Source organism: Ambystoma mexicanum, chromosome 2p, assembly GCF_040938575.1.
Source record: "Ambystoma mexicanum isolate Mex_15411 chromosome 2p, UKY_AmexF1_1, whole genome shotgun sequence".
Lineage (NCBI taxonomy): Eukaryota > Metazoa > Chordata > Amphibia > Caudata > Ambystomatidae > Ambystoma > Ambystoma mexicanum.
Genome location: NC_090923.1, coordinates 1289831361 through 1289853759, shown reverse-complemented (window position 1 = coordinate 1289853759; position 22399 = coordinate 1289831361). Strand labels below are relative to the sequence as shown.

The 22399-nt window shown below is 47.3% G+C and overlaps 1 protein-coding gene across 1 annotated transcript in view; it reads right to left on the bottom strand.

Annotated features, from left to right (window-relative positions):
- Positions 1-22399, bottom strand: part of POLR3E (RNA polymerase III subunit E) — a 1464556-nt gene that overhangs the window by 863692 nt on the left and 578465 nt on the right. The window contains exon 10 of the mRNA XM_069645613.1: positions 16036-16118. Within this exon, the coding sequence (XP_069501714.1) occupies positions 16036-16118 (83 nt within the window). The remainder of the gene's footprint in view (positions 1-16035; positions 16119-22399) is intronic.

Here is a 22399-nt window from a genome sequence, read left to right as displayed (position 1 = left end):
CTGGTAGCCAAGGGCCTCTTGCGTGGAGATTTCCGGCGTGCGCACCCCATCCCTCCAGGGAGGCGTCCGTCGTCCATGTCTCCTGGTGTGCTGGGGTCTGGAAGTCTGTGCCCGCCGCAGGATGCGCGCGGACGCCTCCCACCACCGAATTGCTCAACGGAATATCTCATTGAGGGCGATCTTGTCCTCAAAGCTTCCCGACACTTGGATCTAGCGGGCGTCGAGGAACTCTTGCAGCGGTCGCATCCGCAACCTGCACAGCCGAACGAGGTAGATGCACGAGGCCATCCTGCCGAGCAGGGACTTGATGGACCTCACCCTGGCAACTTCCATGGTCAACAGCCGTTGTACCATGCCCAGGATGGCCTTTATCTTGTCCTCCGACAGCAAAGCCAGGCGCAACACTGTTGAGCCTGGACCCCAGAAACCGAGCGTCCTGCGATGGCACCAAGCAGGATTTTGCATAGTTTAGTTTATCGAGAACCCCAGTTCCGTGACCCGGGGGACGGTCCTCACTGTGTTCTAGACGGCGAGTTCCTTCGACTTCGCTCGGATGAGCCAATTGTCCAGGTAGGGGTAGACGTGGACCCCCTGCAGGTGCAGCCGTGCCGCCACCGGGGCCAGGTACTTGGTGAAGACCCTTGACGCCGACTTCAAACCGAAGGGAAAAGGGAAGGGCCTTAAATTGATAGTGCTGCCCCTGGACCACGAAGCGTAGAAACTTTCGATGCCCCTTGTAGATGGGGATGTGAAAATAAGCATCCTCCAAGTCGGGCGACAACAGGAAGTCCCCTTCCTCCAGCTGTCCCAGCACGTGCTGAAGGGTGACCATCCGAAACTTCTGAGACTTCATGTATCTGTTGAGGCAGCAGAGAACCAGGATGGGCCGCCAACCGCTGGTCTTCTTCCTGACGACGAAGTACCGCGAGTACACTCCGGAGCTCTGGGGCCTCTTCGGGATGAGCTATATCGCGCCCTTTTTTAGCATCGCCCGTACTTCTAGAAGCAGCTGAAAGACGTGATTTTCTTGGAACTCCAGGGTGTGTCCGTGGGCCGGGGCGTCCAGCACCTATCGGTCGGTGGAGATGGACTTCCACACGACGATGTTCGCCAGCCTGCCTCGCACCGGGGTGCTTGTGTGGGGGCCCAACATCACCGCCGGTTCAGTCCTGCTTTGTTGCGGACGACCCACTTTGGGAGCCTTTGCTGCGGCCCCTGTAGGCTTCCTGGGCCGAGGAACGGGATGGTTGACGGTACGACGAGAAGTTGCCACCGAATCCTTTGGAGGCATCATGGGACCGAAAGGACGGCCGTCGCGGTATCTGCCTTGATGGCTTGCAGAGATTCGTCCACCGTCTTTCCGGATAAGTTGTCCTTGTTGAAGGGCATGTCCAATACCCTTGTCTGGACGTCCTGATGGAAATTGGTGGCCTTCAGCCAACCGCGCCGACGAAGGCAAACGCTGTTGCCCATCTGGTGGAAGCCAGTGTTGGCGATGTCCGTGGCCACCGTGATGGGATGGTCCGATGCCACCTCACCTTCCTGTAGGATTTCAAGGGCCTCTGCCCTCTTGTTGTCCGGAAGGAAGTCCAGGAGAGGGGCATTTTAAACCAAAGCTCCCTGTCGTAGAGGGTCACGATGGCAAGAGCGTTGGCCACTTTAATGGTTGTTGCCGCCGACAAGATGATCCGTCGTCCCATGGCGTATATCGGCTTTCCCTCGCCGTCCGGTGGGGAAGTGGACGTCGATGCCACCGACCCTGCACATTTCTTCCTGACCGCCGCCGAGACCACCGAGTCCAGGGACGGCTGAGATCGGAGACACTTCGGTGTAGAGTCTGGCACCCCGTATTTCTTCTCGTACCGGTCCCTTTGCCGGGGCTGAGGACAGGTTCTTCAGGAGGGACAGTCCTTCGTCCTAGATGTCGTCCAACAGTGGGATCGAGAGTACAGTCTTCCTCTTGGCCTCTCGGCGATGATAAAGGAATCCCTTCTGTTCCTCGGGGTTCCGTTGAAATAGTTCCGAGGCCCTAAAGATCATGGCATGTAAGGAGCCAATCTCGTCGGGTGGAGAAGCCCTGGGTACCGGCGACGGGAGGTCTGTTCCGTTGCCGTCCATACCTGTCGTCGCCATCTCTGACTCAGGCTCTGTCTCATCCCTCAATGGAGGGGATGGAGGGGAAAAATGGTAGGACGGGGGCGGATGGACTCGTCTCCTCTTAGGTGGAGGGTCTCCTGATGGCCCATGCGCTGCTGGATCACCCGTCGGAGGCACGGGCATCCTTGTCCGTATCTTAGAGCACAGGGTGTGCAGAGCTTGTAGGATGTCTGCCGACATGTCAGTCGGTGGTGGCAGCTTTTGCGACTGGAGCACCGGCAGTGGCGTGGGGTACTCCGGTTCCTCAACGCCCTGTCGCTCCTTGTCGTTTGCCTCGTCGCTTTCCATAGATGCCTCCTCGGGGTCCTTCCCGTAGGACTTGGCCTCGACAAACAAGCACTGTCTTCAAGCCAGAGAGAGCTCCTCGGTGGAGGAGATATCCGAGTCTGGCAGGACTACCGTGACCCCCCCCCTTCTCGGACAGGGGTAACGGCCTCGGGGAGATGATCGGCATCGCCTTCACGGGGGTCTTCTCCATTGGCAGGAAAGATGATTCCCTCTGAGTGGGCAGGGACACCCATCTTAGGGGGTCATCTCCACTAGGCCCGCATCTGCGGCCTTCGCCAGGGACGCCACTACTCCTTCAATAAATGCCTTAGCCCGGTGAACCTTGGCATTCACGACCTTCGGCGCGTCTGCGGCCTTCACCGTGGGGGCAGGGTCAACGCCTCGTTTCCCTTTGGCTTTCTCTGTCTGAGTCGACCGAGTCTTCTCCAGAAGCATACCGGGATGGTCTGACTTCCTTCTCTTCGTCAAGCCAGAACGATTGTCAGGAGTAAGGTCTGGGGCAAGCCCAGGAGACAGTGTACGAGAAAATTAGGAAAAAACTATGATTCCCAGCATGCTTAAGGAGCGAGTTTTATTCTATGCACTTCGCACCATTGAACAGCTGAGCCATTAAGAGTATTTAGCCGTTAACGGCCCAGCCACAGGTGCCGATAATTGAGGTTCTGCAGCACGGGCGGTCATGACGGCTTTTGAGGAGCATTGGACGAGCTGATGGCGAGCGGGGAAGAAGCGTTCACGGAGGCGAACGGAACAAAAGGCAACACGACAGGGAGAGCGAGCGTTGCCGGTTCGCACTCGCGGACCCTTGCCGTCTGACTCTAGTGTTCACGCGAGTCTCGCAGCAGCCTCCTGCAAGTTGTTTTCTACGCGGGCCGCGGCGGTGATTTCATTCCTATTGCTGCCTGCAGACTATGCGCAGCAGTAGCACGCTGAGGCTACGGCGCTTCACGGCGACAGTTCCTGATATCCGGGAGTTCTTGCGAGGCACCCGACGCTAAGATAAGTACCTCCTAGTATTCATGTGAATCTTGAGAACACTATATGGTGTGCTACCTTTGAGAGACTTATGAGTTAATGTAAACCAGCGCAAGTTACACGGGTTACACTGGGAGTATGAGGCAATACTCCCAGTGCAGAGAAGATTCCCTATCAATGGGAAGGGGCAAGGTGGTCCAGTCTTATGACGACAGGAATGTCACGATTTATGTGCTTTGCTTCTGTTTGCTTATGTTAAATGTCAGCCCATGGGGCCATGTGTCATGTTGAATTCATGTAGGGAGTATTCCCTGGTGTGTACCATACAGTTGGTGTTACTTTATGTCTGCTATATGTGATATGTCCATGGTCAGAGTCATGGGTATGATCAGGGGTATGGTTTAGGGTAATTAAGAACCCAAGTTCCTACTTTAGCACATTCAGGCAGTAGACAGGTATACAGGGGTTTCAGTATTTAGTATTCTGTGTTGTTCCCCCCCATTGGCTGCCACGTGGTTATCTGTTTTTACATTCAGACACCCGTGCCAACCACGGTGGGAGGGTCGATCTATTCGGCTTCTGTGGTTCGGGAGAGGGGGTTGAAACACTTTCATCCCTTCTTAGACTTGACAACGTTGGCTCGTGGTTGACGGCCTTGGCGATGCTGCGCCCGGCCCGACTGCCGTGCAGCCCGTACCAACGGCGCTCCCGGTGCCTGTGGTCTTGCGTGCTTTACCTTATGTTGGGCTCCTGTCGCCGGAGCACCCTCAAAAGGTCTTCGAAGACCGCTCAGATTTTCTCTTGGGAGAAGCATGCTGCCGGGGCTCACCCGCCGCCTGGGTCTTCGTCTGCATCCACTCGGCGAGCCGCTTGCGACGTTCCTTCATGGTGCGTGGCACCATGTCCTTGCAGAACGCACAGGCCTCCTCCACGTGTGTGCGGTCCGAATGAAGGCAATAAAGTCACAGGGAGTGCCCATCGTCAAGGAGGATGTTCCGCAGCCCACATCCTGGGCAGATCCTGAACAGAGGCATAGAGTCTCCTTTATCCTCAGCCATGTCCACGCGGTGTAGGCCTCCAAGAATCTTCTGGAATCCTCCAAAAAGTGAACTTGACGAAAAATCGCCCTTGAGCAGCATAGAAAGTTCTGAAAAACGGGTCCCCGTTAGTTGGATGATGGACTTGAACGTGTGGTAAAAATCTGAAGATGGCTGCCAGAGGAGGGGCTTAGGTAGAGGGCAGTCATTGGCTGGGGCAGTATGACCCAGAGACCAGTGATTGGTTGTTAGGAGAAAGAAAGTTCAGAAACTAAACTAAAAATTATTTTTTCTTTACCGAGGATTCCCAGCCTGACGACGGGGAATATTCATGAGCATGTGAATCCATGATAGACCCCATGCTAGAGAATACTGAGTCTAGTGGGTTGGTGTTCAGGCCCTGCATTTCTTCTCTCACTGTTTTTCAGGGGTAATCTGAACAGGAGTGGCGATTGTCTCAATTATGGGCTGCAAGAGTCCTGGAACTAATGGAATAATAGGACCTGCATGTTCTTTAAGCTGGGATGTTCCAACACCAGAGCCTTTCCCTTATGCACCTCTGCAAAAGTTAATATATCTTCTGTAGATGAGATTCATTTAGGGTAAGGAGTCCGGAAATAGATGATACTACGTAACAAAGTGTCCCAATAATCAAATACTTTGTGCGCAGTGTGCATTCATTTGCTGGCCAAAATTCACAAAGCATGTCTATTGGTTCCCAAATCTTTCAGCAACAAAAATTGACTGAATCATTTAGATTGTTTGAAGGAGAGGGGGTTTTGCTATTTATCCACCTCTTCCTTTTTGCTTTACTCAGTATCTTGCATTTCTCTGACTTTTTTCCCTCTACATCTTTCTACACAGTGACAAAAAACAGAATGTACATATATATTTTAAGGAAGCAGCAGACATCTCTTGCTCCTATCGACAGTCACAAACTTTGTAAACGATAAAATGAGTAAATAGAGTGAAATACAATACAGTGCAAAGCATGTAATAAGACAGGTAGACAATTTCAACAAACGCTTATTGCATCTCAGTGTGTGCGCAAAACCTGTACAAAACAATAATGCATGGCGTGTATATTAATATCCATTAACATGTAATCTGATCCAAGTGTCCATACTGTGAACTATATCCGTTGATTCTACTTGTTCATGTGGGTTTGTGTTCTGTAGGGGAGGCATGGTATGACACTGACACCATGGATACAATTTGTAAAACCTTTATTGAAAATGTTGGGGTTGGAGCAACTCCTATTTTGCCCTATAACTAAGATGTGAGTAGTCGCGACCATCAAACAACAAACAAAACAGTCCAAGTGTGGCCTTTAGTAACAGAAACCTAATGCCTGCCTTATCTCTTGTACAAAAAGTGTATATGTATGCAAAAGGAAAAATCAGTGTTCAAAAGAATGAAGGTAGTTGAACCAACGTTACACCTCACAGAATAAGGCTGTCCTAGTAGACAGGACGACACACACTGGCTCGGTTTCTAACACACTATGCAGTTCCAAACCATGGATTGAGGCCCGCCTGGCCTTCCACGTCTTTCTTGACTTTCAAAATGTATTCCAATGTAAAGTTCACAAAGGCCCCTGCCCCGCCACCTCTGCCGGGCTCAGACCTTACAGCACACAGTTCCCGTAGGTCCCCCCTCTGTCAGGCTCAGACCTCATGTCACAGCTCAACACAAACTTGCAAGGGGGCACCATTCTCCAAGCTTATTGTACTTCGGGACTCCCTCAATCGGGCTCAGACCCCTTTTGGATGTCCAGCAGGGAACTCTTGGGGTTTTCAGCCCGCTCTCGTCCCTTGGTCCGTGCTCTGCTCCAGTAGGTGTGCCCTCGTCCCAGAAGTTCTGCTCATACTCTTGTTCCACCTTGCTCAGAGTGTGTCTTGAGGTGTTGCCTTTTATTCATGTGAGGAAAGCTAACTGGAATCAGGTGTATGCACTTAGAGCATGACTTTGCCAGACCCGATTAACGGGACATGTCCAGTACGATGTGAGAGTTATTCTGGTTGCCCTCAGTCACCCTCTTCCTCGGCCCAGTGTTTGTGTAAACAGGGGAACACGGGAGTTGGGACTTCGGAAAATAGGATGGGGTAGATGAACAAAAAAGGGGGGAATACTGCATCACACCATCGGTTGCCTCACCCCCACTCCCCAAAGATCCCTCTCACCCAGGTGATCCTCCCACACTGGTCTACCCCCAGGGTCTGGATCCTAGGTGATGGTTGTGCCCTGGACACCTGAGATCCCCCGGGAACTAGCGGGTGAGGCACCCTCTGGTTTCTCACAGCTCCCAATGTATTTATCCTAGGAGTGTTATCGATCGAGTGTCTGAATTCTGATTCACACCTAGTGTGACGGTCACCTGACCTATTCTTGGTCAACCAATAGACATTCATTTTGAATTTTACACTGGGAGGCATCTTTGCTACTGGAAAATTCAGAAAACTCAAATGTTCACTTTTAGATTAAGAGGAGCCTTGAGAAACTGCCTGAGAACAAACTTTAGTCCTGTTTTACCGCCCCCATCTGTCCATTAGACTTGCACATGAAATAGTTTGAAACATTTGGTATTCCTACATAGCAGTATTCGCTGGGAGGCAACCAAAGCAGGGAACATGGTCGCCCTAAAGAGATTTATTGGCCTCACATGAGGCATACATGTCAAAAATGTACATATTTACAGCCATGGACTAAAAAGGTGGCTGGCAAAAGGCAAAAACACCTAAAATGTACTTGATGGTAAACAGGAGAGGGAGTCTAGTGCAGGCAATGTCGTAGTTATAAAGCAGAAAGTCACTTGCAAAAATGCTTGTGAAAGCACAAAGTGTTCCCCAATCTTCCTGACAGGATCAGAGAACGGGCTTAAGTATTGAGCAGGATGAGAGTCATGATCTGCAGGCTACCTCAAGTGGCAGTGTCACTTTTTCACTTTGCACTCAAAGATGCCTGTCTACTGTTCTTTTTCCATTTAGCACTTTCTATGTAGGAACACCTGGTAAAGGGACAGATGCATTTTGGTGGGGGAAGACTAGAAAAACATGAGGCAAGATAGAATCATACTTCGTTAAATTTTATGTTTATTCTTATTTAATGAGGATGGTTTTCTCTCTACCATTAAAAAACGGTTTCAAGATCCTACACGGTTTGTTTGCTTGTTTTATTGATTTATAAAGCGCACCACACCCTGGGGTATATGGGTGCATTACAAGACCGCTTAGTTACAGATTGTGTAAATACTGAATAGTCATAAGACAAATAAGGGCAATGATCATAGAAAGGACAACCATGTAGGAGTACAACATTTACAAATGATTTACCACAGTAGGCAAGTAGGGAAAACTATGCTGATTTTAGAAGCAAGTACATTATGAGGAGAAAAGGAACGTATGAGAACTCAAGTTCTTTAAGCGTTCGAGAGTGTCATGTCATTCATAGCTACCTGTTTTTTGTTATTCGACCTGAAGCTTTGGAATGTCTGATCAGTACGCAGATGAAGAGGGAGGGCATTCCAAGCTTGGGCAGCTTGGACCGGAAAGCTATTACCACCAGCTCTTTCCAGGTTGAACAGTGGAACTGTAATGCAGCAGGAGTTGATGGACCTAGTGGGTCGGGAAGAAGTTTTCTTGGTGACTCTCTCTCTTAGGTAATGTGGAGCAGCGTTGTTCAGGCATTTGTACGTAATGGGCACCATTTTGAAGAGAATCCTATCCTCGATCCAGAGCCAATTGTGTTTCCTTCTAGTTTCTGAAATATGATCACTCGTTGGGATGCTCAAGACTGTTCTCGGATCGTTATTTTGTAATATTTGGAGTTTATTTATAGGTTTGTTCGGTCCTGCATACCGTGCATTACAATAATCAAGTTTCGACAAGATTAGAGCTCTTGCTAGTATAATGCAGCTATTTGTCGAACGGTACAGTTTGCAAGCGTGTATAAGCTTACATGTGTACGAGGTAGCGGAAGCAGTCGCATTAACTTGTTTGTGTAAGGTCGGAGTGTAATCAAGATAAAAGCCTAGAGTTTTAGTCTCCTTGGTGACTTTGATGATATTGCCATCTATTTGGAATGTAGAGCATTTGGTATCAAGTTTATTCAGGTTGGTAGGGGCACCTAGGATCAGTAACTCCGCCTTCTCATCATTCAGGCAGAGGCTATGGACTGCCATCCATGCCTGGATGAGATCCACCTTGTTTAGTAAGGCACGGTCTGTGTCATAGTTGCCCGAGAGGGGAATAAGTATCTGGGTGTCATCTGTATAGTTCAGGTAGATGACACCCAGATGGTCCACTTTATCAAAGAGTGGATTTGTAAATACATTGTACATGGTTGGAGAGACACAAACCTTGTGGCACTCCGCATGTGATAGGGGCTGGGTCCGCCGCAGCAGACGGGTTAAAAGACTCATTGATCTATTACTTAAAAAGGATTTTATCCAGTCTGCGGCCTCTTGCGAGAAGTTGGCCGCTAGTGAGAGGTGTTCTCAAAGGATATTATGGTTCACCAAATCAAAAGCGGCTGGAAGGTCTAGTAGAAGTAGTAGATCACATTGTCTATTGTCCTTCTGTTGATCGATATGCATTTTCAGATCGATCACAGCAGTTCCTGTTCCGTGGGGTGGCCTAAAGCCTGATTGTCTAAGTCCTAAGAGATTATTAGTCTCTAGATACTGCTGGATCTGGAGATATGCCGCTTTATCAATTATTTTAAGTAGAAAGGGGACAGTCGTTATAAGTAAAGGCAGAAACCAAGCATCTTTGAGGTTAGTAGGTACTTGACGAGTCCTAAATGATGCGTTTATAATTTTGGTGATAAAGGGGCAAGGTCTCTGGCGGCTTCTTTAATTATTTGCGCCGGACAAGAGTCGCCTTGAGATCTTGATGGTTTAAAGGATGCTATGATCTTTTTGACTTCTACCGTGGTAACTTGGGCAAATTTGAATTTGTGGAGTAAATTGAAAGCCAGGTTTTTTTGAGGTCTCTGGGAGGTCACAGAGGTAGAGAGATTAAGCCTTTTTGCTGCTATTTTGATTTGGAGGGGGACCATTTTATGAGAGAGCATTATAGATGTCCGTGCACCATTCTTTATTTTTTGGGCATGAGTCATCAGGGAGAAGAACAAGTTACTTACCAAACTGGTAACATTCTTTCGATGGGATGTTCCTCTGACATATTCCTTATCTTTGATATAATCCATTCCAACTTGCTGCCCTAGAACATTTTTACCAGTAGAGGGCGATGCGTGTCGACGTCCCTCCAGTTCTTGTCCCTCGACAGCCTCCATATCGACGTCATCATGAGTACAAATAGACTTGCGCAACGTCCGTTGCTCAGTTCCGTTTTGAAGTTTAGATTTGCTTTGCATGAATTGGTTAGTAACCTTGAAGGAGCGTAAGCTGCAACTACAAGCAAAGTTTTACTGCGGGGATGGATGGGAGGGGCAATAAGGAATACGTCGGAGGATCATCCCATCAAAAGAACGTTACCAGTTTGGTAAGTAACTTGTTCTTCGAAGGGATTGTGTCCTCCGACTTATTCCTCATCTTTGATAGACTCCCATAGCAGTAGTATAGAAGAGCGGGGAGTAAAAATGAAATGTTTCCCTTTAAAAGATGTACAGAATGCAACACAACTTTTCCAAATTTCCAAATTTCGTCTCCTGACTAGAGGAGGAATCAAGGCTGTAAAATTTGGTAAAAGTGTGTGCAGACGACCATGTGGCAGCCGCACATATGTCCTTAATTGAAACTCCTCTTTGGAGAGCCGAAGAGGCTGCAATACCCCTGGTTGAATGAGCCCTTAAGATGTTGTGGGGGCTCTTTTCCTGCCAATTTATAGCATTCTATAATAGTTCAAATAATCCATCTTGAAATGGTTTGTTTTGTAATTGGCAAAACTAGTCTGTGTCCTGCATATCCCACAAAGAATTGGTCTGCTTGTCTGATTCTTGCAAGTCTGCTAATGTAAAAGCTTAAGGCAAGCCTTGGATCCAGCCTATGTAACCTCTCTTCCTCTTTCCCTGGATGGGGAGGAGTATAGAACGAGATTAAAGTTATTTTCTGAGTAATGTGGAATTCAGAGACCACCTTTGGGAGAAAATTGGGCTTCATTTGTAAAACAAACTTATCTTGGAAGATTGTATGAGGAGGTTTGCAAGATGGAGCTTGTGCTTCGCTCACTCTTCTGGCAGAAGTTAGAGCCACTAGAAAAACTGTTTTAAGAGGGAGAAACCTTAATGAACAGGAATGAAGTGGTTCAAATGGAGTGTACCCATCAGAAACTTTAAGACTAGGTTTAGGTCCCAAAATGGAACTTGAAAAGGTTTTGGGGGATAAACATTAATCCTTTCAGAAATTGAATTACTAAGGGTAGTTTAAAATATGAAGGCTCCTCAGCAGTACACTTAAAGATTGACAGCGCTGCGAGGAAGCTCTTGATCGTACCAACTTGGAGACCCGAATTTGCTAAGTAAAGCAAGAAAGAGAACACCATCAGTGTATTACATGAAAAGGGTTCAATATTCTTTTCTCTACACCAGCTGCGAAATGTATTCCAACAGCAGCGGTATAAAGTCTTTGTTGCTGGCCTTCTAGCTGAAAGCAACACCTCCATGATGTCATCCGGGAGATCCCAATCCTTGTAGCTCAACCTTTCAGAAACCAGGCGTGAAAGTTGAGGGTTCCGATATCCAGATCGAGAACCTGACCTCCCTTCTGCGAAAGAAGATCCTCTCTTTGCGGAAGACGAATCGGTGGGCAGATGGACAGAAGATTCGGGTACCACGTTCTCCTGGCACAATCCGGGGAAATTAGGATCATGGGTTCTGGAATCTTCTCAACCTCCTGATCATTTGAGGAATAACGGGGACTGGAGGAAACGCGTACAGAAGTGGATATTCCCAGTCCACTATGAACGTGTCCCCTAGAGCTCCTCTCGGGGGAAATTCCCTTCAGCAATACTGATCACACTTCCTGTTGATACTGGTGGCGAACAGATCCACTTGAAGGGTTCCCCAAAGGGCAAAGATCTCTTAAAGGACTTCCGTAGCTAGTTCCCACTCATGGGAGACTGCTCTGCCTGCTCAGAGCGTCTGCCGTCAAGTTCTTCTCTCCGGCTAGGTGAACTGCCGATAGAGAGATTCTTTCTTGAATTGCCCAAAACCAGAGCTGCATTGCCTCTCAGCACAATGGAAGTGACCCTACGCCTCCTTTTTTGTTGTAGTAGTGCATGGCCACTGTGTTGTCCGTCATTATCAGGACATTTTTTCCCTGTACTGATGGCAGGAAAACTTTCAGCGCTAGTCTGATCGCTCTCAGCTCCAATAGGTTGATGTGTAGTCTGGACTCCGATGGAGACCAACGACCGCTGATGGTCAAGTCGTTGGCATGGGCTCCCCACCCTCTGAGTGAAGCATCCGCGACTACTGTTATCTCCGGCCATGGTTGCCGAAACTGTTCTCCTTTTAAGATGTTCTCCCTACAGGCCCACCAATGAAGGTCTCGAGTTACTCTGTCCGGAATTAGTAGGAGATCTGACATTCTCCCTGAGAATTGTGACCGCTGGGTCCTTAGTGCCCACTGGAGGGATCTCATTCTCAGGCGAGCCTCTGGCACTAGGAAGATGCAGGATGCCAGGAAGCAGAGCAAACTCAAAGTTGAAGGCTGGTAGACGTTGGGCATTTTGAAACCTGGTGACCATCTGTAGAATATCTTGAGCCCTCACCTCTGGTGGCGAGGCTTTTCCCAGGGATGTGCCCAGGACTGCTCTAATGAACTGGAGTCTCTGTGATGGTATCATCTATGACTTCTTTAAATTGAGGGAGAAGCCCAGCTTGTGAAGGAAGTGGAAAACATAATGTAGATGGATCTGAGCTTGTTCCGGGGATACTGCTCTGATCAACCAGTCGTCCAGGTAGGGGTAGATGTAAATCCCTTCCCTCTTTAGACTTGCAGTCACAAACGCCATTAGCTTGGTAAAGACCCTCTGGGCGAAGGTCAGCCCAAATGGCAGAACTTGAAATTGATAAGAGTTCCCATTTGCGAACCTCAGGTATTGCCTGTGTTTGAGATGAATTGGCACATGGAAATAAGCATCCTGAAGGTCTATAGATACCAACCAGTCCTGAAGCTGGAGGGCCTGAAGGATCCGAGAAAGGGTTACCATCTTGAACTTGTCTTTCCTGAGGAATTTGTTAAATTCTCGCAAGTCCAAGATGGGTCTGAATCCTCTGTCCTCCTTTGGTACTAGAACGTAGGGGGAATACCAACCCTTGTTCCTCTCCGCTACAGGTACCAGTTCTATGGCACCTTTCTCTAGCAGGTCTATAATCTCCTGCATAAGGAGCGGGTCTGGAAACTTCAAAGAGTTGTTCCCTGGTGGATGACTGAGGAGTGTGTAGGAAAGGCAGGCAGGCAGTAACCTTGGGCAACTGTCTCCAATGCCCAAGCATCTGACGTAATAGCCTGCCATTCTGCCAGATGTTGAGTTAACCTGCCCCCTACTGGTGTCTTGTGAGGGGAGACCTCAGAGGGGTTTAGAAGCGGCTGACGCAGATGCTGAGGGTAAAGTAGCACCTGCTGTTGCGGATTTCGTACCTTTTCCCCATCCACCACGGGTGAATCGTCTCTGGCCCCTTTGAGCTGGCTGTCCTCTGCCTTTTCCGAATGCAGAGTAAAAGCGAAAGGACTTACCCCTCCAGGATGTACCTGTGGGGCGATTTGGAGTTTACCTGATTGCAGCCCCAAGGGATTTCGCTGCTGCTTTGGATGTTTGCAATTTTTCCAGGCTGTCATCAGCCTTCTTTCCAAATAGAGAAGTGCCGTCCAAAGGCATATTCAGAAGTCTGGCATGCACATCTGGAGCAAACCCAGACTTCCGCAACCACGCAAATCTGTGGATTGTGGTACTCGCCGCCATGGCCCTGCTGATGCTGTCAGCAGAGTCCATGCCTGTTTGAAGGGACTCTCACGTTGCATCCTTACCATCCCTGATGTTAAGAATGCTTCCCGTTCTTCCCCTTCTGGGAGACAGTCAGCTGCAGATGAAGCACACTCACAAAGTGTGTGGCTGAATCTTTCTAGCGTGCAAGTGGCATTGATCGATGTAAGTGCCATACTACATGCTGAAGACCTTTTTTGACATTGGCGTCAAAACTTTTATCATCTCTGTCTTGTGGAATAGTGTGGTTTTCCGACATACTGTTTGATGAAGTAGCTGCCTGCACAACTAAACTTTCTGGAGTTGGATGTTTACTTCGATATTCTGGATCTGAAGCTGATACTCTGTATTTAGTAGAGAGTTTCTGATTTACTGCAAGGATAACTTCAAGAGTCTCCCAATTTGCAGATATTTTCCTTTGCAGAGCAGCATGAAAAGGAACAACAGGATCCTCTTGGGGTACTTTATCCACTATATCAGTAAGGTCATCTTGCAGAAAATAAGGTGCAGGTGTAGTCCACCCCATAAATTCAATTATTCTAGCCATTAGAGCCCTATAAGGTATCTCAGCATGTTCTCCAGGTTCTGGTCTAGCAAACTACTTCTGGAGATGTATATATACCACTTGACTCATGTAGAGACTCCTGTAAGTCTTTTAACCTATTCTCTTCAGAGATTAATTACTTTGGAATGGATACTGTAGTCCTTTGTAGACCAAAAGGTCTCTCATTGTCAGAGTCCTTCCCTTCTTCATATATGGAGTACAAGGCTCTAAAGTAATCAGACCTAGGATATGGGGTAAAACCCATTTTTAGAGAAGGAGCCAAATTTGTTGTTACTGCCTGAGAAAACATTGTGGTTGTCGACGTGGACGTTGTAGGCTTCGACAATCCTGTAAAAGGCGTCGAAAACGTCGGCAAAGGCCTCGAACTCGAGAAGATCGGAATCCTACTCGGCATCATCGAGCTGGTCGATGGCAATCTCGACGTCATGGTCGGGGCTTTCGACACCTCGGGTGCCTGTGATGTAGAGGCAGTCCTAGACTTATCCTTCATCGGAGTCGATGACGGCGTCGATGAGGCAGATTTATGCGTTGAAGGTCCCTTCGACAATGGCGTCGATGACGCAGATTTGTGTGTCGAAGGAATCTTCGAGGACTGCGTCAATGATGCAGTCTTATTGCCCTTACTCGAGGGTTTGTGACGTTTGAGTATTTTTATTTGCCGGGTTCAACGACTTGTGGCGTTTTGATTTTTCAGGTCTTTCACCCAGGATTACCTTTAGACGTCTCCCAGAGGGTCGAGGCCGCTTTCTCGAAAACGCCAAGCATTTTTTTACGGAATTCCTCCCAATTAGCCAGAGAGCTGTGTTTCATGGGGCAGGTGACCCTTTCCGGGGAACTAGAGGAAGAAGCGGGAGATCTATGGTGCCTCTTCTTAGAATGTCTCGATCTCAGAGAATGATGGGAGCCGCTTCGAGATCTCGATCGAGAATGTTTCTTTTGACAACCAGGAGACTAATGCCTCGACTCAGCCGAAGACACTTTTGAAGGGGTAGAAGTTTTAAAAGCCTTACCTCTTTCTCTTTCGCCTTCATGGACATACAGTCCTCACACTCCGAACAATGGTGCTCCGATCCCAGGCACCACAAACCGATCCTGTGAGGATCTTTTAAAGACATTTTCTTCCCACAGTCGCAACATTTTTTAAAACCGGACCGTGGAGTCGATGGTTCGGAAGAAGATGTCATCGTGTAAGTTTAGTGTTTTCGAAGAATAAGAAGATTTTTATGAAGAAAGATACCGAGCGGTAGGTTTCCGAGGCTCACGAAGTGCGGAAAAACGGAACTGAGCAACGGACGCTGCGCGAGTCTATTTGTACTCATGACATCAGCGCCGATACGGAGGCTGTTGAGGGACACTGACTCGAGGGACATCGACACGCAGCGCCCTCTACTGGAAAAAATTTCCAAAGCCAGCCAGCTGGAATGGATTAAATCAAAGATAAGGAATACGTCGGAGGACACAATCCCTTCGAATAGGTGATTCTAGTTCCTTTTTACTGGAGCTGGCCTTATGAATCCTTTCGTTACAAGTTTCTTGTTTAGTTCGAAATATCTCGGCTTTGTATTTTGAGGATATTTCATTCACTGTGTCTTTGTTTTCTTTTGATGGAAGGTTTTTCCAATTGGCTTCCATTTGCCTAGCCTTAGGGCTGTCAGCTGAGGTGCGAACCACGTGTTAAGATGTGCTTTTGGTTTACTATTTCTTAGTTTAAGAGGGGCAATGGAGTCAAGAGCTTGGGTCATGGTTTTGTTATAAAGATAGACTAGTGTTCTGCTGGGTCTTGCGATTTAGAGGAGTTTAAGGTCGGGAGCAAGATGGGCATCAACTTGTCAGTAGTAATATTCAGTTTATTACTGGTGTGGACGGGCGGGGCGATTTTGTTAGGTTTATTGGCTGGTCGATTGGCACAGGTAGAGAAGGAAATTAGAGATATTCAGTCTTTATGAATGTCAATGAATGTCCTATGATGAAGAGCTATTCCTTCAGCTATTAACAGATAAAGCTCACCGGGCTCGAAGTGAAATACCATTCAACATAAATCTGGTTTTTAAAATAAAACATTTACCTTGGAGACTTAATTAATTCTGTATTTTCCATTCCGGTAGCTTGACACTGAAGATACTGGCGTTCATGCTCTGAGCGACTGTCCTGACAAAAGAAAGTTCATTATTTTGTTAAAGGATTTGGTCAAGTCAAAGCATTAAGCAACATAGAGCTTTGTATCATAACTATTTAATTCACACATATAATACTATAAGGTCATATAATAAGTACCTTGGGTATTAATTAACAATATTAAAAAGATAACAGCATAATACAAAAACAGCAATGCCTATATAAGGACACTCCTAACCCCTAATGTCTCTATGCAAGCTCTCTAATAGAGGCAAATACCCAACATAAAATGACAGGTGGCTGGGAGAAACAGGGAACCATACTACCGAGCAAACGGGCAAGTCCCAGATGGGCTGCAAAATTCAGTGCAGAACATACAGTGCAGACTCCTATAGACGCAGCCCAACCGTAGAATATGTGGAAGTCCTAAACCTAGTGGCCAGCAACTAACACACAGAGCATGGAAAAGAAGAAAATGTTATGATGCCTACCACCGGGCATCCGGATCAAGCCCATCAGCCCCGGGAGCAGGCATCCAGGTATTTAATAAAACCCCAGCAGCCCCGGCTGGGGGCTGTCTGGGTTCAGTCCTGGCGCCTTAGGCGCCAGGCTCATAATAGAAATCAGTCCTGGCGCCATAGGCGCCAGGCTCATAGACTTTACTTACCTCATGCAGACCATGCTGCAAATGAATCCAAGCCAACGTGAGGCCTGGATGGGACTATTTTTCTACAGGGACTATTTTTTACTCGGGTGTGGTTCTAGGGACTTCTTACCTGGAACTACTTTGGAGGCTATTTAAACCACGCCCGAACAGCAGCACATGCTTCTTGTTATTCTGCATCCAGCAGCGTAACGCTCACCGTGCCTGCAGTCAGCATCCAGTCTTCAGCCACGCCCGTCTCGAATCCAGAGCTCCTAGCAATAGAAGAAAGAAGAAGGAAAGGTTAGAAAACAGATATTATTTCAATCCTTACCTGAATTCCGGATCCATCACATGTTTGAATTTGAAAAGGACATTATTCTACACGCATCGCAAGCTGCAGCGCCGCGCCATACTCACCAGTCCTCATAGCATTTTTCGATCCGGCGCAGACTATCATTTTCTCCGCCGAATTCCACCATCTAGGGGACAAAAGAAACATAAGGTGAGCCGAGAGAGCCAACAAATACAACCTCTCCACCATAGACTTACCTGATTAACAACCGGAGGCATTATTCTGTAACAAACCGCAACTTCTTACGCCGCACCTGTAAGGAGAGAGAAACCAGCAATTTAAACACGCGCATCTTTTGGCGGACAGTGTTGGGTAATACAGCCTCTTACCTCAACACCATCAGCTGCCACAAGACAATCTTCCCTTGGACCCAGCTGCAACACAAGAAAGGAATGTACAAGAGTGAACATCGGACATATTGAACTCTTTGAACTTTATAATTACGGGTTCTCGCCTGGAACCTCAGAGTCAATATTCATCCGGAACTCTTCCAACGCCCTCAAACCAGTGAAGTAACTGGTATCTACGCGCCCCTGCATTCCACGCAGGATGGAGAGCTCATCATTTACAAACATAAGGTGAGTTTACAGAAAGTGAATATCGGTGGTGATTAGTGGGGAGAACAGTGGGGTGCCATTACTAAAATCCACGGGTGGCTGAATCCCTTTCTCCACTTGCAGGAGAATATTTCTACGGGTCAAGCAGACGAGATTAGGCGGTCCAGTCCAGTCTGTCATCTCTGCACTACGCTTCACGTTGGAGGAGGTCGCAGCTGTCCGGGTCCGATAGACGCCCCTGTGGGAGCCAGGTGAGCGTAACAGAAAACCACATATTTACCAACAGGAAATAAATATGTGAAAAATTACTAAGGCTTAAAACAGTACTCCACGTTCATTTAAACTCCCCAGGGCATTATACGTGTATCAATGCACAGGAACATATAATATGCTACATACAGAGAAAGAATGAAACACTTAAAAACTTAGCCAAAGAGGAATCCAAGATGGCAGCCGGTGGAAGCAGATGTGCGTAAGCGTCTCTCCCTCCAGGCCTGCAACGGTAGCACCAACAATAAAGCACAAGATACCGAAAATCCTCCCACGCTGGAAGGCGTCTAGACAAGAGAATAGCACCCGGGAAAATTGAGGCGGCTCCGGATGGGAGAAATTAGCCCAAGGAACGCAAGACAGCTCAAGTAAGCTGGAGAAGTGAGTGGAGGAAGGACCCACAGATCAGCAGATCCAGGCTCCGGCACAATGGCACAATAACAGGAGTACAGCGCTGCAGAGAAGATAGCCTTCACTTTCTGAGAAGGGGACAGGAGTGGCGAAGCAGCGACAAGGACCGAATACGGCACCCAGGTCCAAGCAAACACATACGCGGATCAGCCCGGGAAAGAGGACGCAGCAGGAGGGGCACAGCGAGGAGATTAACCGCGGGGCTGCGGACCGGAGAAGGCTGGGGTCAGCAACGCCCACGAGGATCGGGAGCAGTACACGCAGCCAGCCGAATCCGGAAGGGCAAGACACAGCGACGGAGGCTGCATCTCTCAGCACATGAAAGGTACAGCTCCCTCCTCCGAATCCCACCAGAGAAACGCCAGCAGTACACAAAGCGCTCCACGCGACCCCTACGGTTGGTCTCCTCCCTGCCCAGACAGAGCTAAATAAATAGAATCACTCAGCAGCAGGGGCCCCCCACGGAGGGAAAAGCAAAGCAGACACTGATAACAGAATGGCAAACCCGCAAGAACGTTGGGCATCACACAATCTCAACAGGGGGCTCTAGAGCGCACCCCACATGCAGAACTCCGATGGGGGGCCACTACGAAGCAGATCACACGGAAGCGGTGAACAATCGGGGCAAGGCTACAGTAAAGTAGGATAATACGAAAGAACTTCGGCCTCCCACAAGGAATTACAGGAGAACCCTATAACAGGCTGGAAGCTTGGATCCAAGTGACAACCCAACACCACAGATAACCGCCAAGGTGGGACAGGCACTCTCCAACAGAAGGCACCCGGACTAAAAGGAGGATATACAGGAGAACACCAGGCGCTCCGCGCACACACAGAAAGCAGGATAAAACCCCTGCAGCGCCTCAAGGGAAAACAAAAGGCAGCCCAGACCACATGCCAGCAACAAAAAGATGAAGAGAGCAAACAAGCGGGGAGGGGGGGAGCCCCCATCCACCAGGCAAGCGGCGAGAGAAGGCTAGGAGAGTGGGAGTCCGGGCAAGGCAATCTATATGAGGATCAGGGTGCACAACTCTATATAATATTGTTTTCAAAAAAGTAAAGAAATGTAAATCAACTCGTTTAAAGTGTGTTTGGGTGCTCCAGGCCCACCCTTGCTATAAAGGGAGCTATATACATTTCAACTCAATTCATGAGTGCCACTGATGAAACACCCGGTCACTCCTCTCGAGGTACTACAATGACCTCTTCCTTTTCTATTAAAAAAATGTATACATATTTATTGATTCACTTCAGTAAGATTGATCAATTCAAAGTACTTAACATATCTATTAGCATGAGGATTCACATTCCTCTCCTGAATTAACATTTCAAGAAAACAAATACATTTTTCACCAATGCCCCTAAGAGATTCGTAGTACTCTCCTTTGTGTACGCCAAGGAAGAGTTTCATTAATAAAACAAAATACTTACTTCCCACAATTACACTTTGTACAAAATATGCATTGAAATAAATCACAGTTTTATGTCAACTGCTAGCTGAACCACACCAGCAAAACCTCTGTTATTTAGCGCAGTGCTTCCACTTGACACCATGCGTTTCGGGGCCTGGTGCCCCTTCTTCAGGTGAAACTGCTACAGTTAATCGTGGGCTGTCAAAAAAAATAAAGAACCCATCAATGGGATGTTCCGTCTAATCAATGTAAATACTACATATGCATTATATCATTTGACAAACCTCTGTGGTCCCTTAGTCACAGCCGCCTACTTTGATATTTTCTAAATCATCACACGTTGTCAAGTCTGTAAGAGATATAACATCTCTTTCAATAGTTAATGCCACTTATTACTTCTGCTGTGCATTAGCAAAAAGGCAAAAAAACGCAAATTGTTTGATGGAAAAATACCTACTTGTATGATAGTGGATGTTGTGAACAGAAATTCGCTCTCCGTCGTGTTAAGGTATATCAGTTATGTTGTTTTACACTCCAATTTTCCACTTCATACCGGATCACTAGCCATCATGATACAGGGACCGGGGAGCAGAGACTTTTTATACCAGAAGCAGTCATTGTGACACGCACCATTGTGGGAAAGAAATGCACTTAGACACGCATTCGCTATTTGTTTAAGAATGGAGGGCAGAAGTTTATGACCGAGACACGAGGACTGGGACAGCACACTTTTGTTCACAACATCTTGTATCATACAAGTAGGTATTTTTTTTCTGTCAAACATTTAGCATTTTTGCTAATGCACATCAGAGTATAAGTGGCATTTAATATTGAAAGATATTTTATATTTTCTTACAGACTTGACAATGTGTGATGATTTAGAAAATATCAAAGTAGGAGGTTGTGACTAAGAGACCACACAAGTTGGTGAAATGATATAATGCATGTGTAGGATTTACATTGACTAGACAGAACATCCCATTGATGGGTATTTTTTTTTTTTTGACAGGCCACGATTAACTGTAGCAGTTTCACCTGAAGGGGCAAACGGCCCCGAAACGCATAGTGTGGTGTCAATTGCGAGCACCGCGCTAACTAAAACTGAAGTTTTGCTGGTGTAGTTCAGCTAGCAGTTTGTAAACCACACACCATTCCAAATGCACATACGTCTCTCACTCATATACTTGAACACTCAACACACCCTAACAAAACACTGCGACCGTCCTCAACAAGTGGGACAAATTCTGCTCCATACAATGCCTCTCGCTTTTTCTACAGAGTTAAGGAGGGAAACCAACCACATAGAAAAATACTACGCCTTACTCTTCAACAACATCAGGCTACCAGCCCCTCTACACCCCTGCTCAACTCCCAGCGCACAACACCATGAGCATACACACGGCTCCCTCAAAACCCACTCCATTCACGCACAACACGCTGGCTGCACACACTCCACCTTGTTCCACAAGGCTTGGTATTCCCAATACCCGGGTAGCCAACACCACAACAATAAAGTCACCACAAGTGCTCAGTGTCACCTCCCCACCATATGCCTGTGTTAAAGGACCACATTCCACACAACACTCAAATTTAGGGAGCCCCACATAACACACTCACTGCATCATACATCTAGACATGAGCAAGACATTTATCTTCACTAACATTTCCTACATATCATAACAAATGCATTAAACTCTGCATTTCTACCAACTGCAAATTTTACATTAAACTACTCAATTCTCCATCATCATCATCAAAGTGCCACCTATGAAAGCAAAAGTTACTGTGGTAAATTTCACAAATTCCATATCTCAATTTACTGCTGCTCAACCTAACCAATCCAGACTAACTATTAATTCTTAAAGTCCAGCTGTGGAAGAAAAAACCGGTTAAACATTTAAAGCTAACATGGTATCTACTTCACTACAATGCATTTTCTAACAGAGGCCACAACAATGGCTTGACCATTCACTTTCAACCAGACACTCCGATAATGTTCTTCACAGTGTAAACACTTCACAGCCTAACATCACAACTCTATTCTATATGTTGCTAACCAACAAATTAACAAATGCCTTGCAGAAACAAATAATACGCAATTACTGCAGTTAATATTGCGAAAACAACAGAAAACAACTGTCATAACTTCCATGGCACCCAATCTCCAGTTAAACGCAGCTCTTCCTGACAGCCTCTCACAGCATAGTACCTCTGGGGAGCCAACCCCCAAACCCTGTCCATGGATAGCTCCTCAAATCTCTTGCCGGCCGTGAAGGAGCGGTCCACTTCATCTTCTGTGTTGCTACGCGGCACTTGGCAATGCCGCCAACCTCCATTACTCACGTGCCTACAGGGCAGAACCCTCCCCAGTACATCACCACAAGGGACACAGCCCCTTTCATCATTTGGCCCCTTAGTGGAAGGCGGCGATCACTTTCCACACCACCATGACCGCAACTTATTACAATGAGGAAAGGACCTCTGAACAAGCGGACGTAACGTTGCAACATTGAAAAACATTGTGGGGTTCTTTTCTTTTCAACACAGTTCCATGGAAAAAAAACGCTTCACTACACCAAATGATGAGCTCTGCCATTCATCCGAACACTCATCAGGTTCTACTGAATCAACAACTCCCCTCACAGCTCCAGTTACATCATCATTAT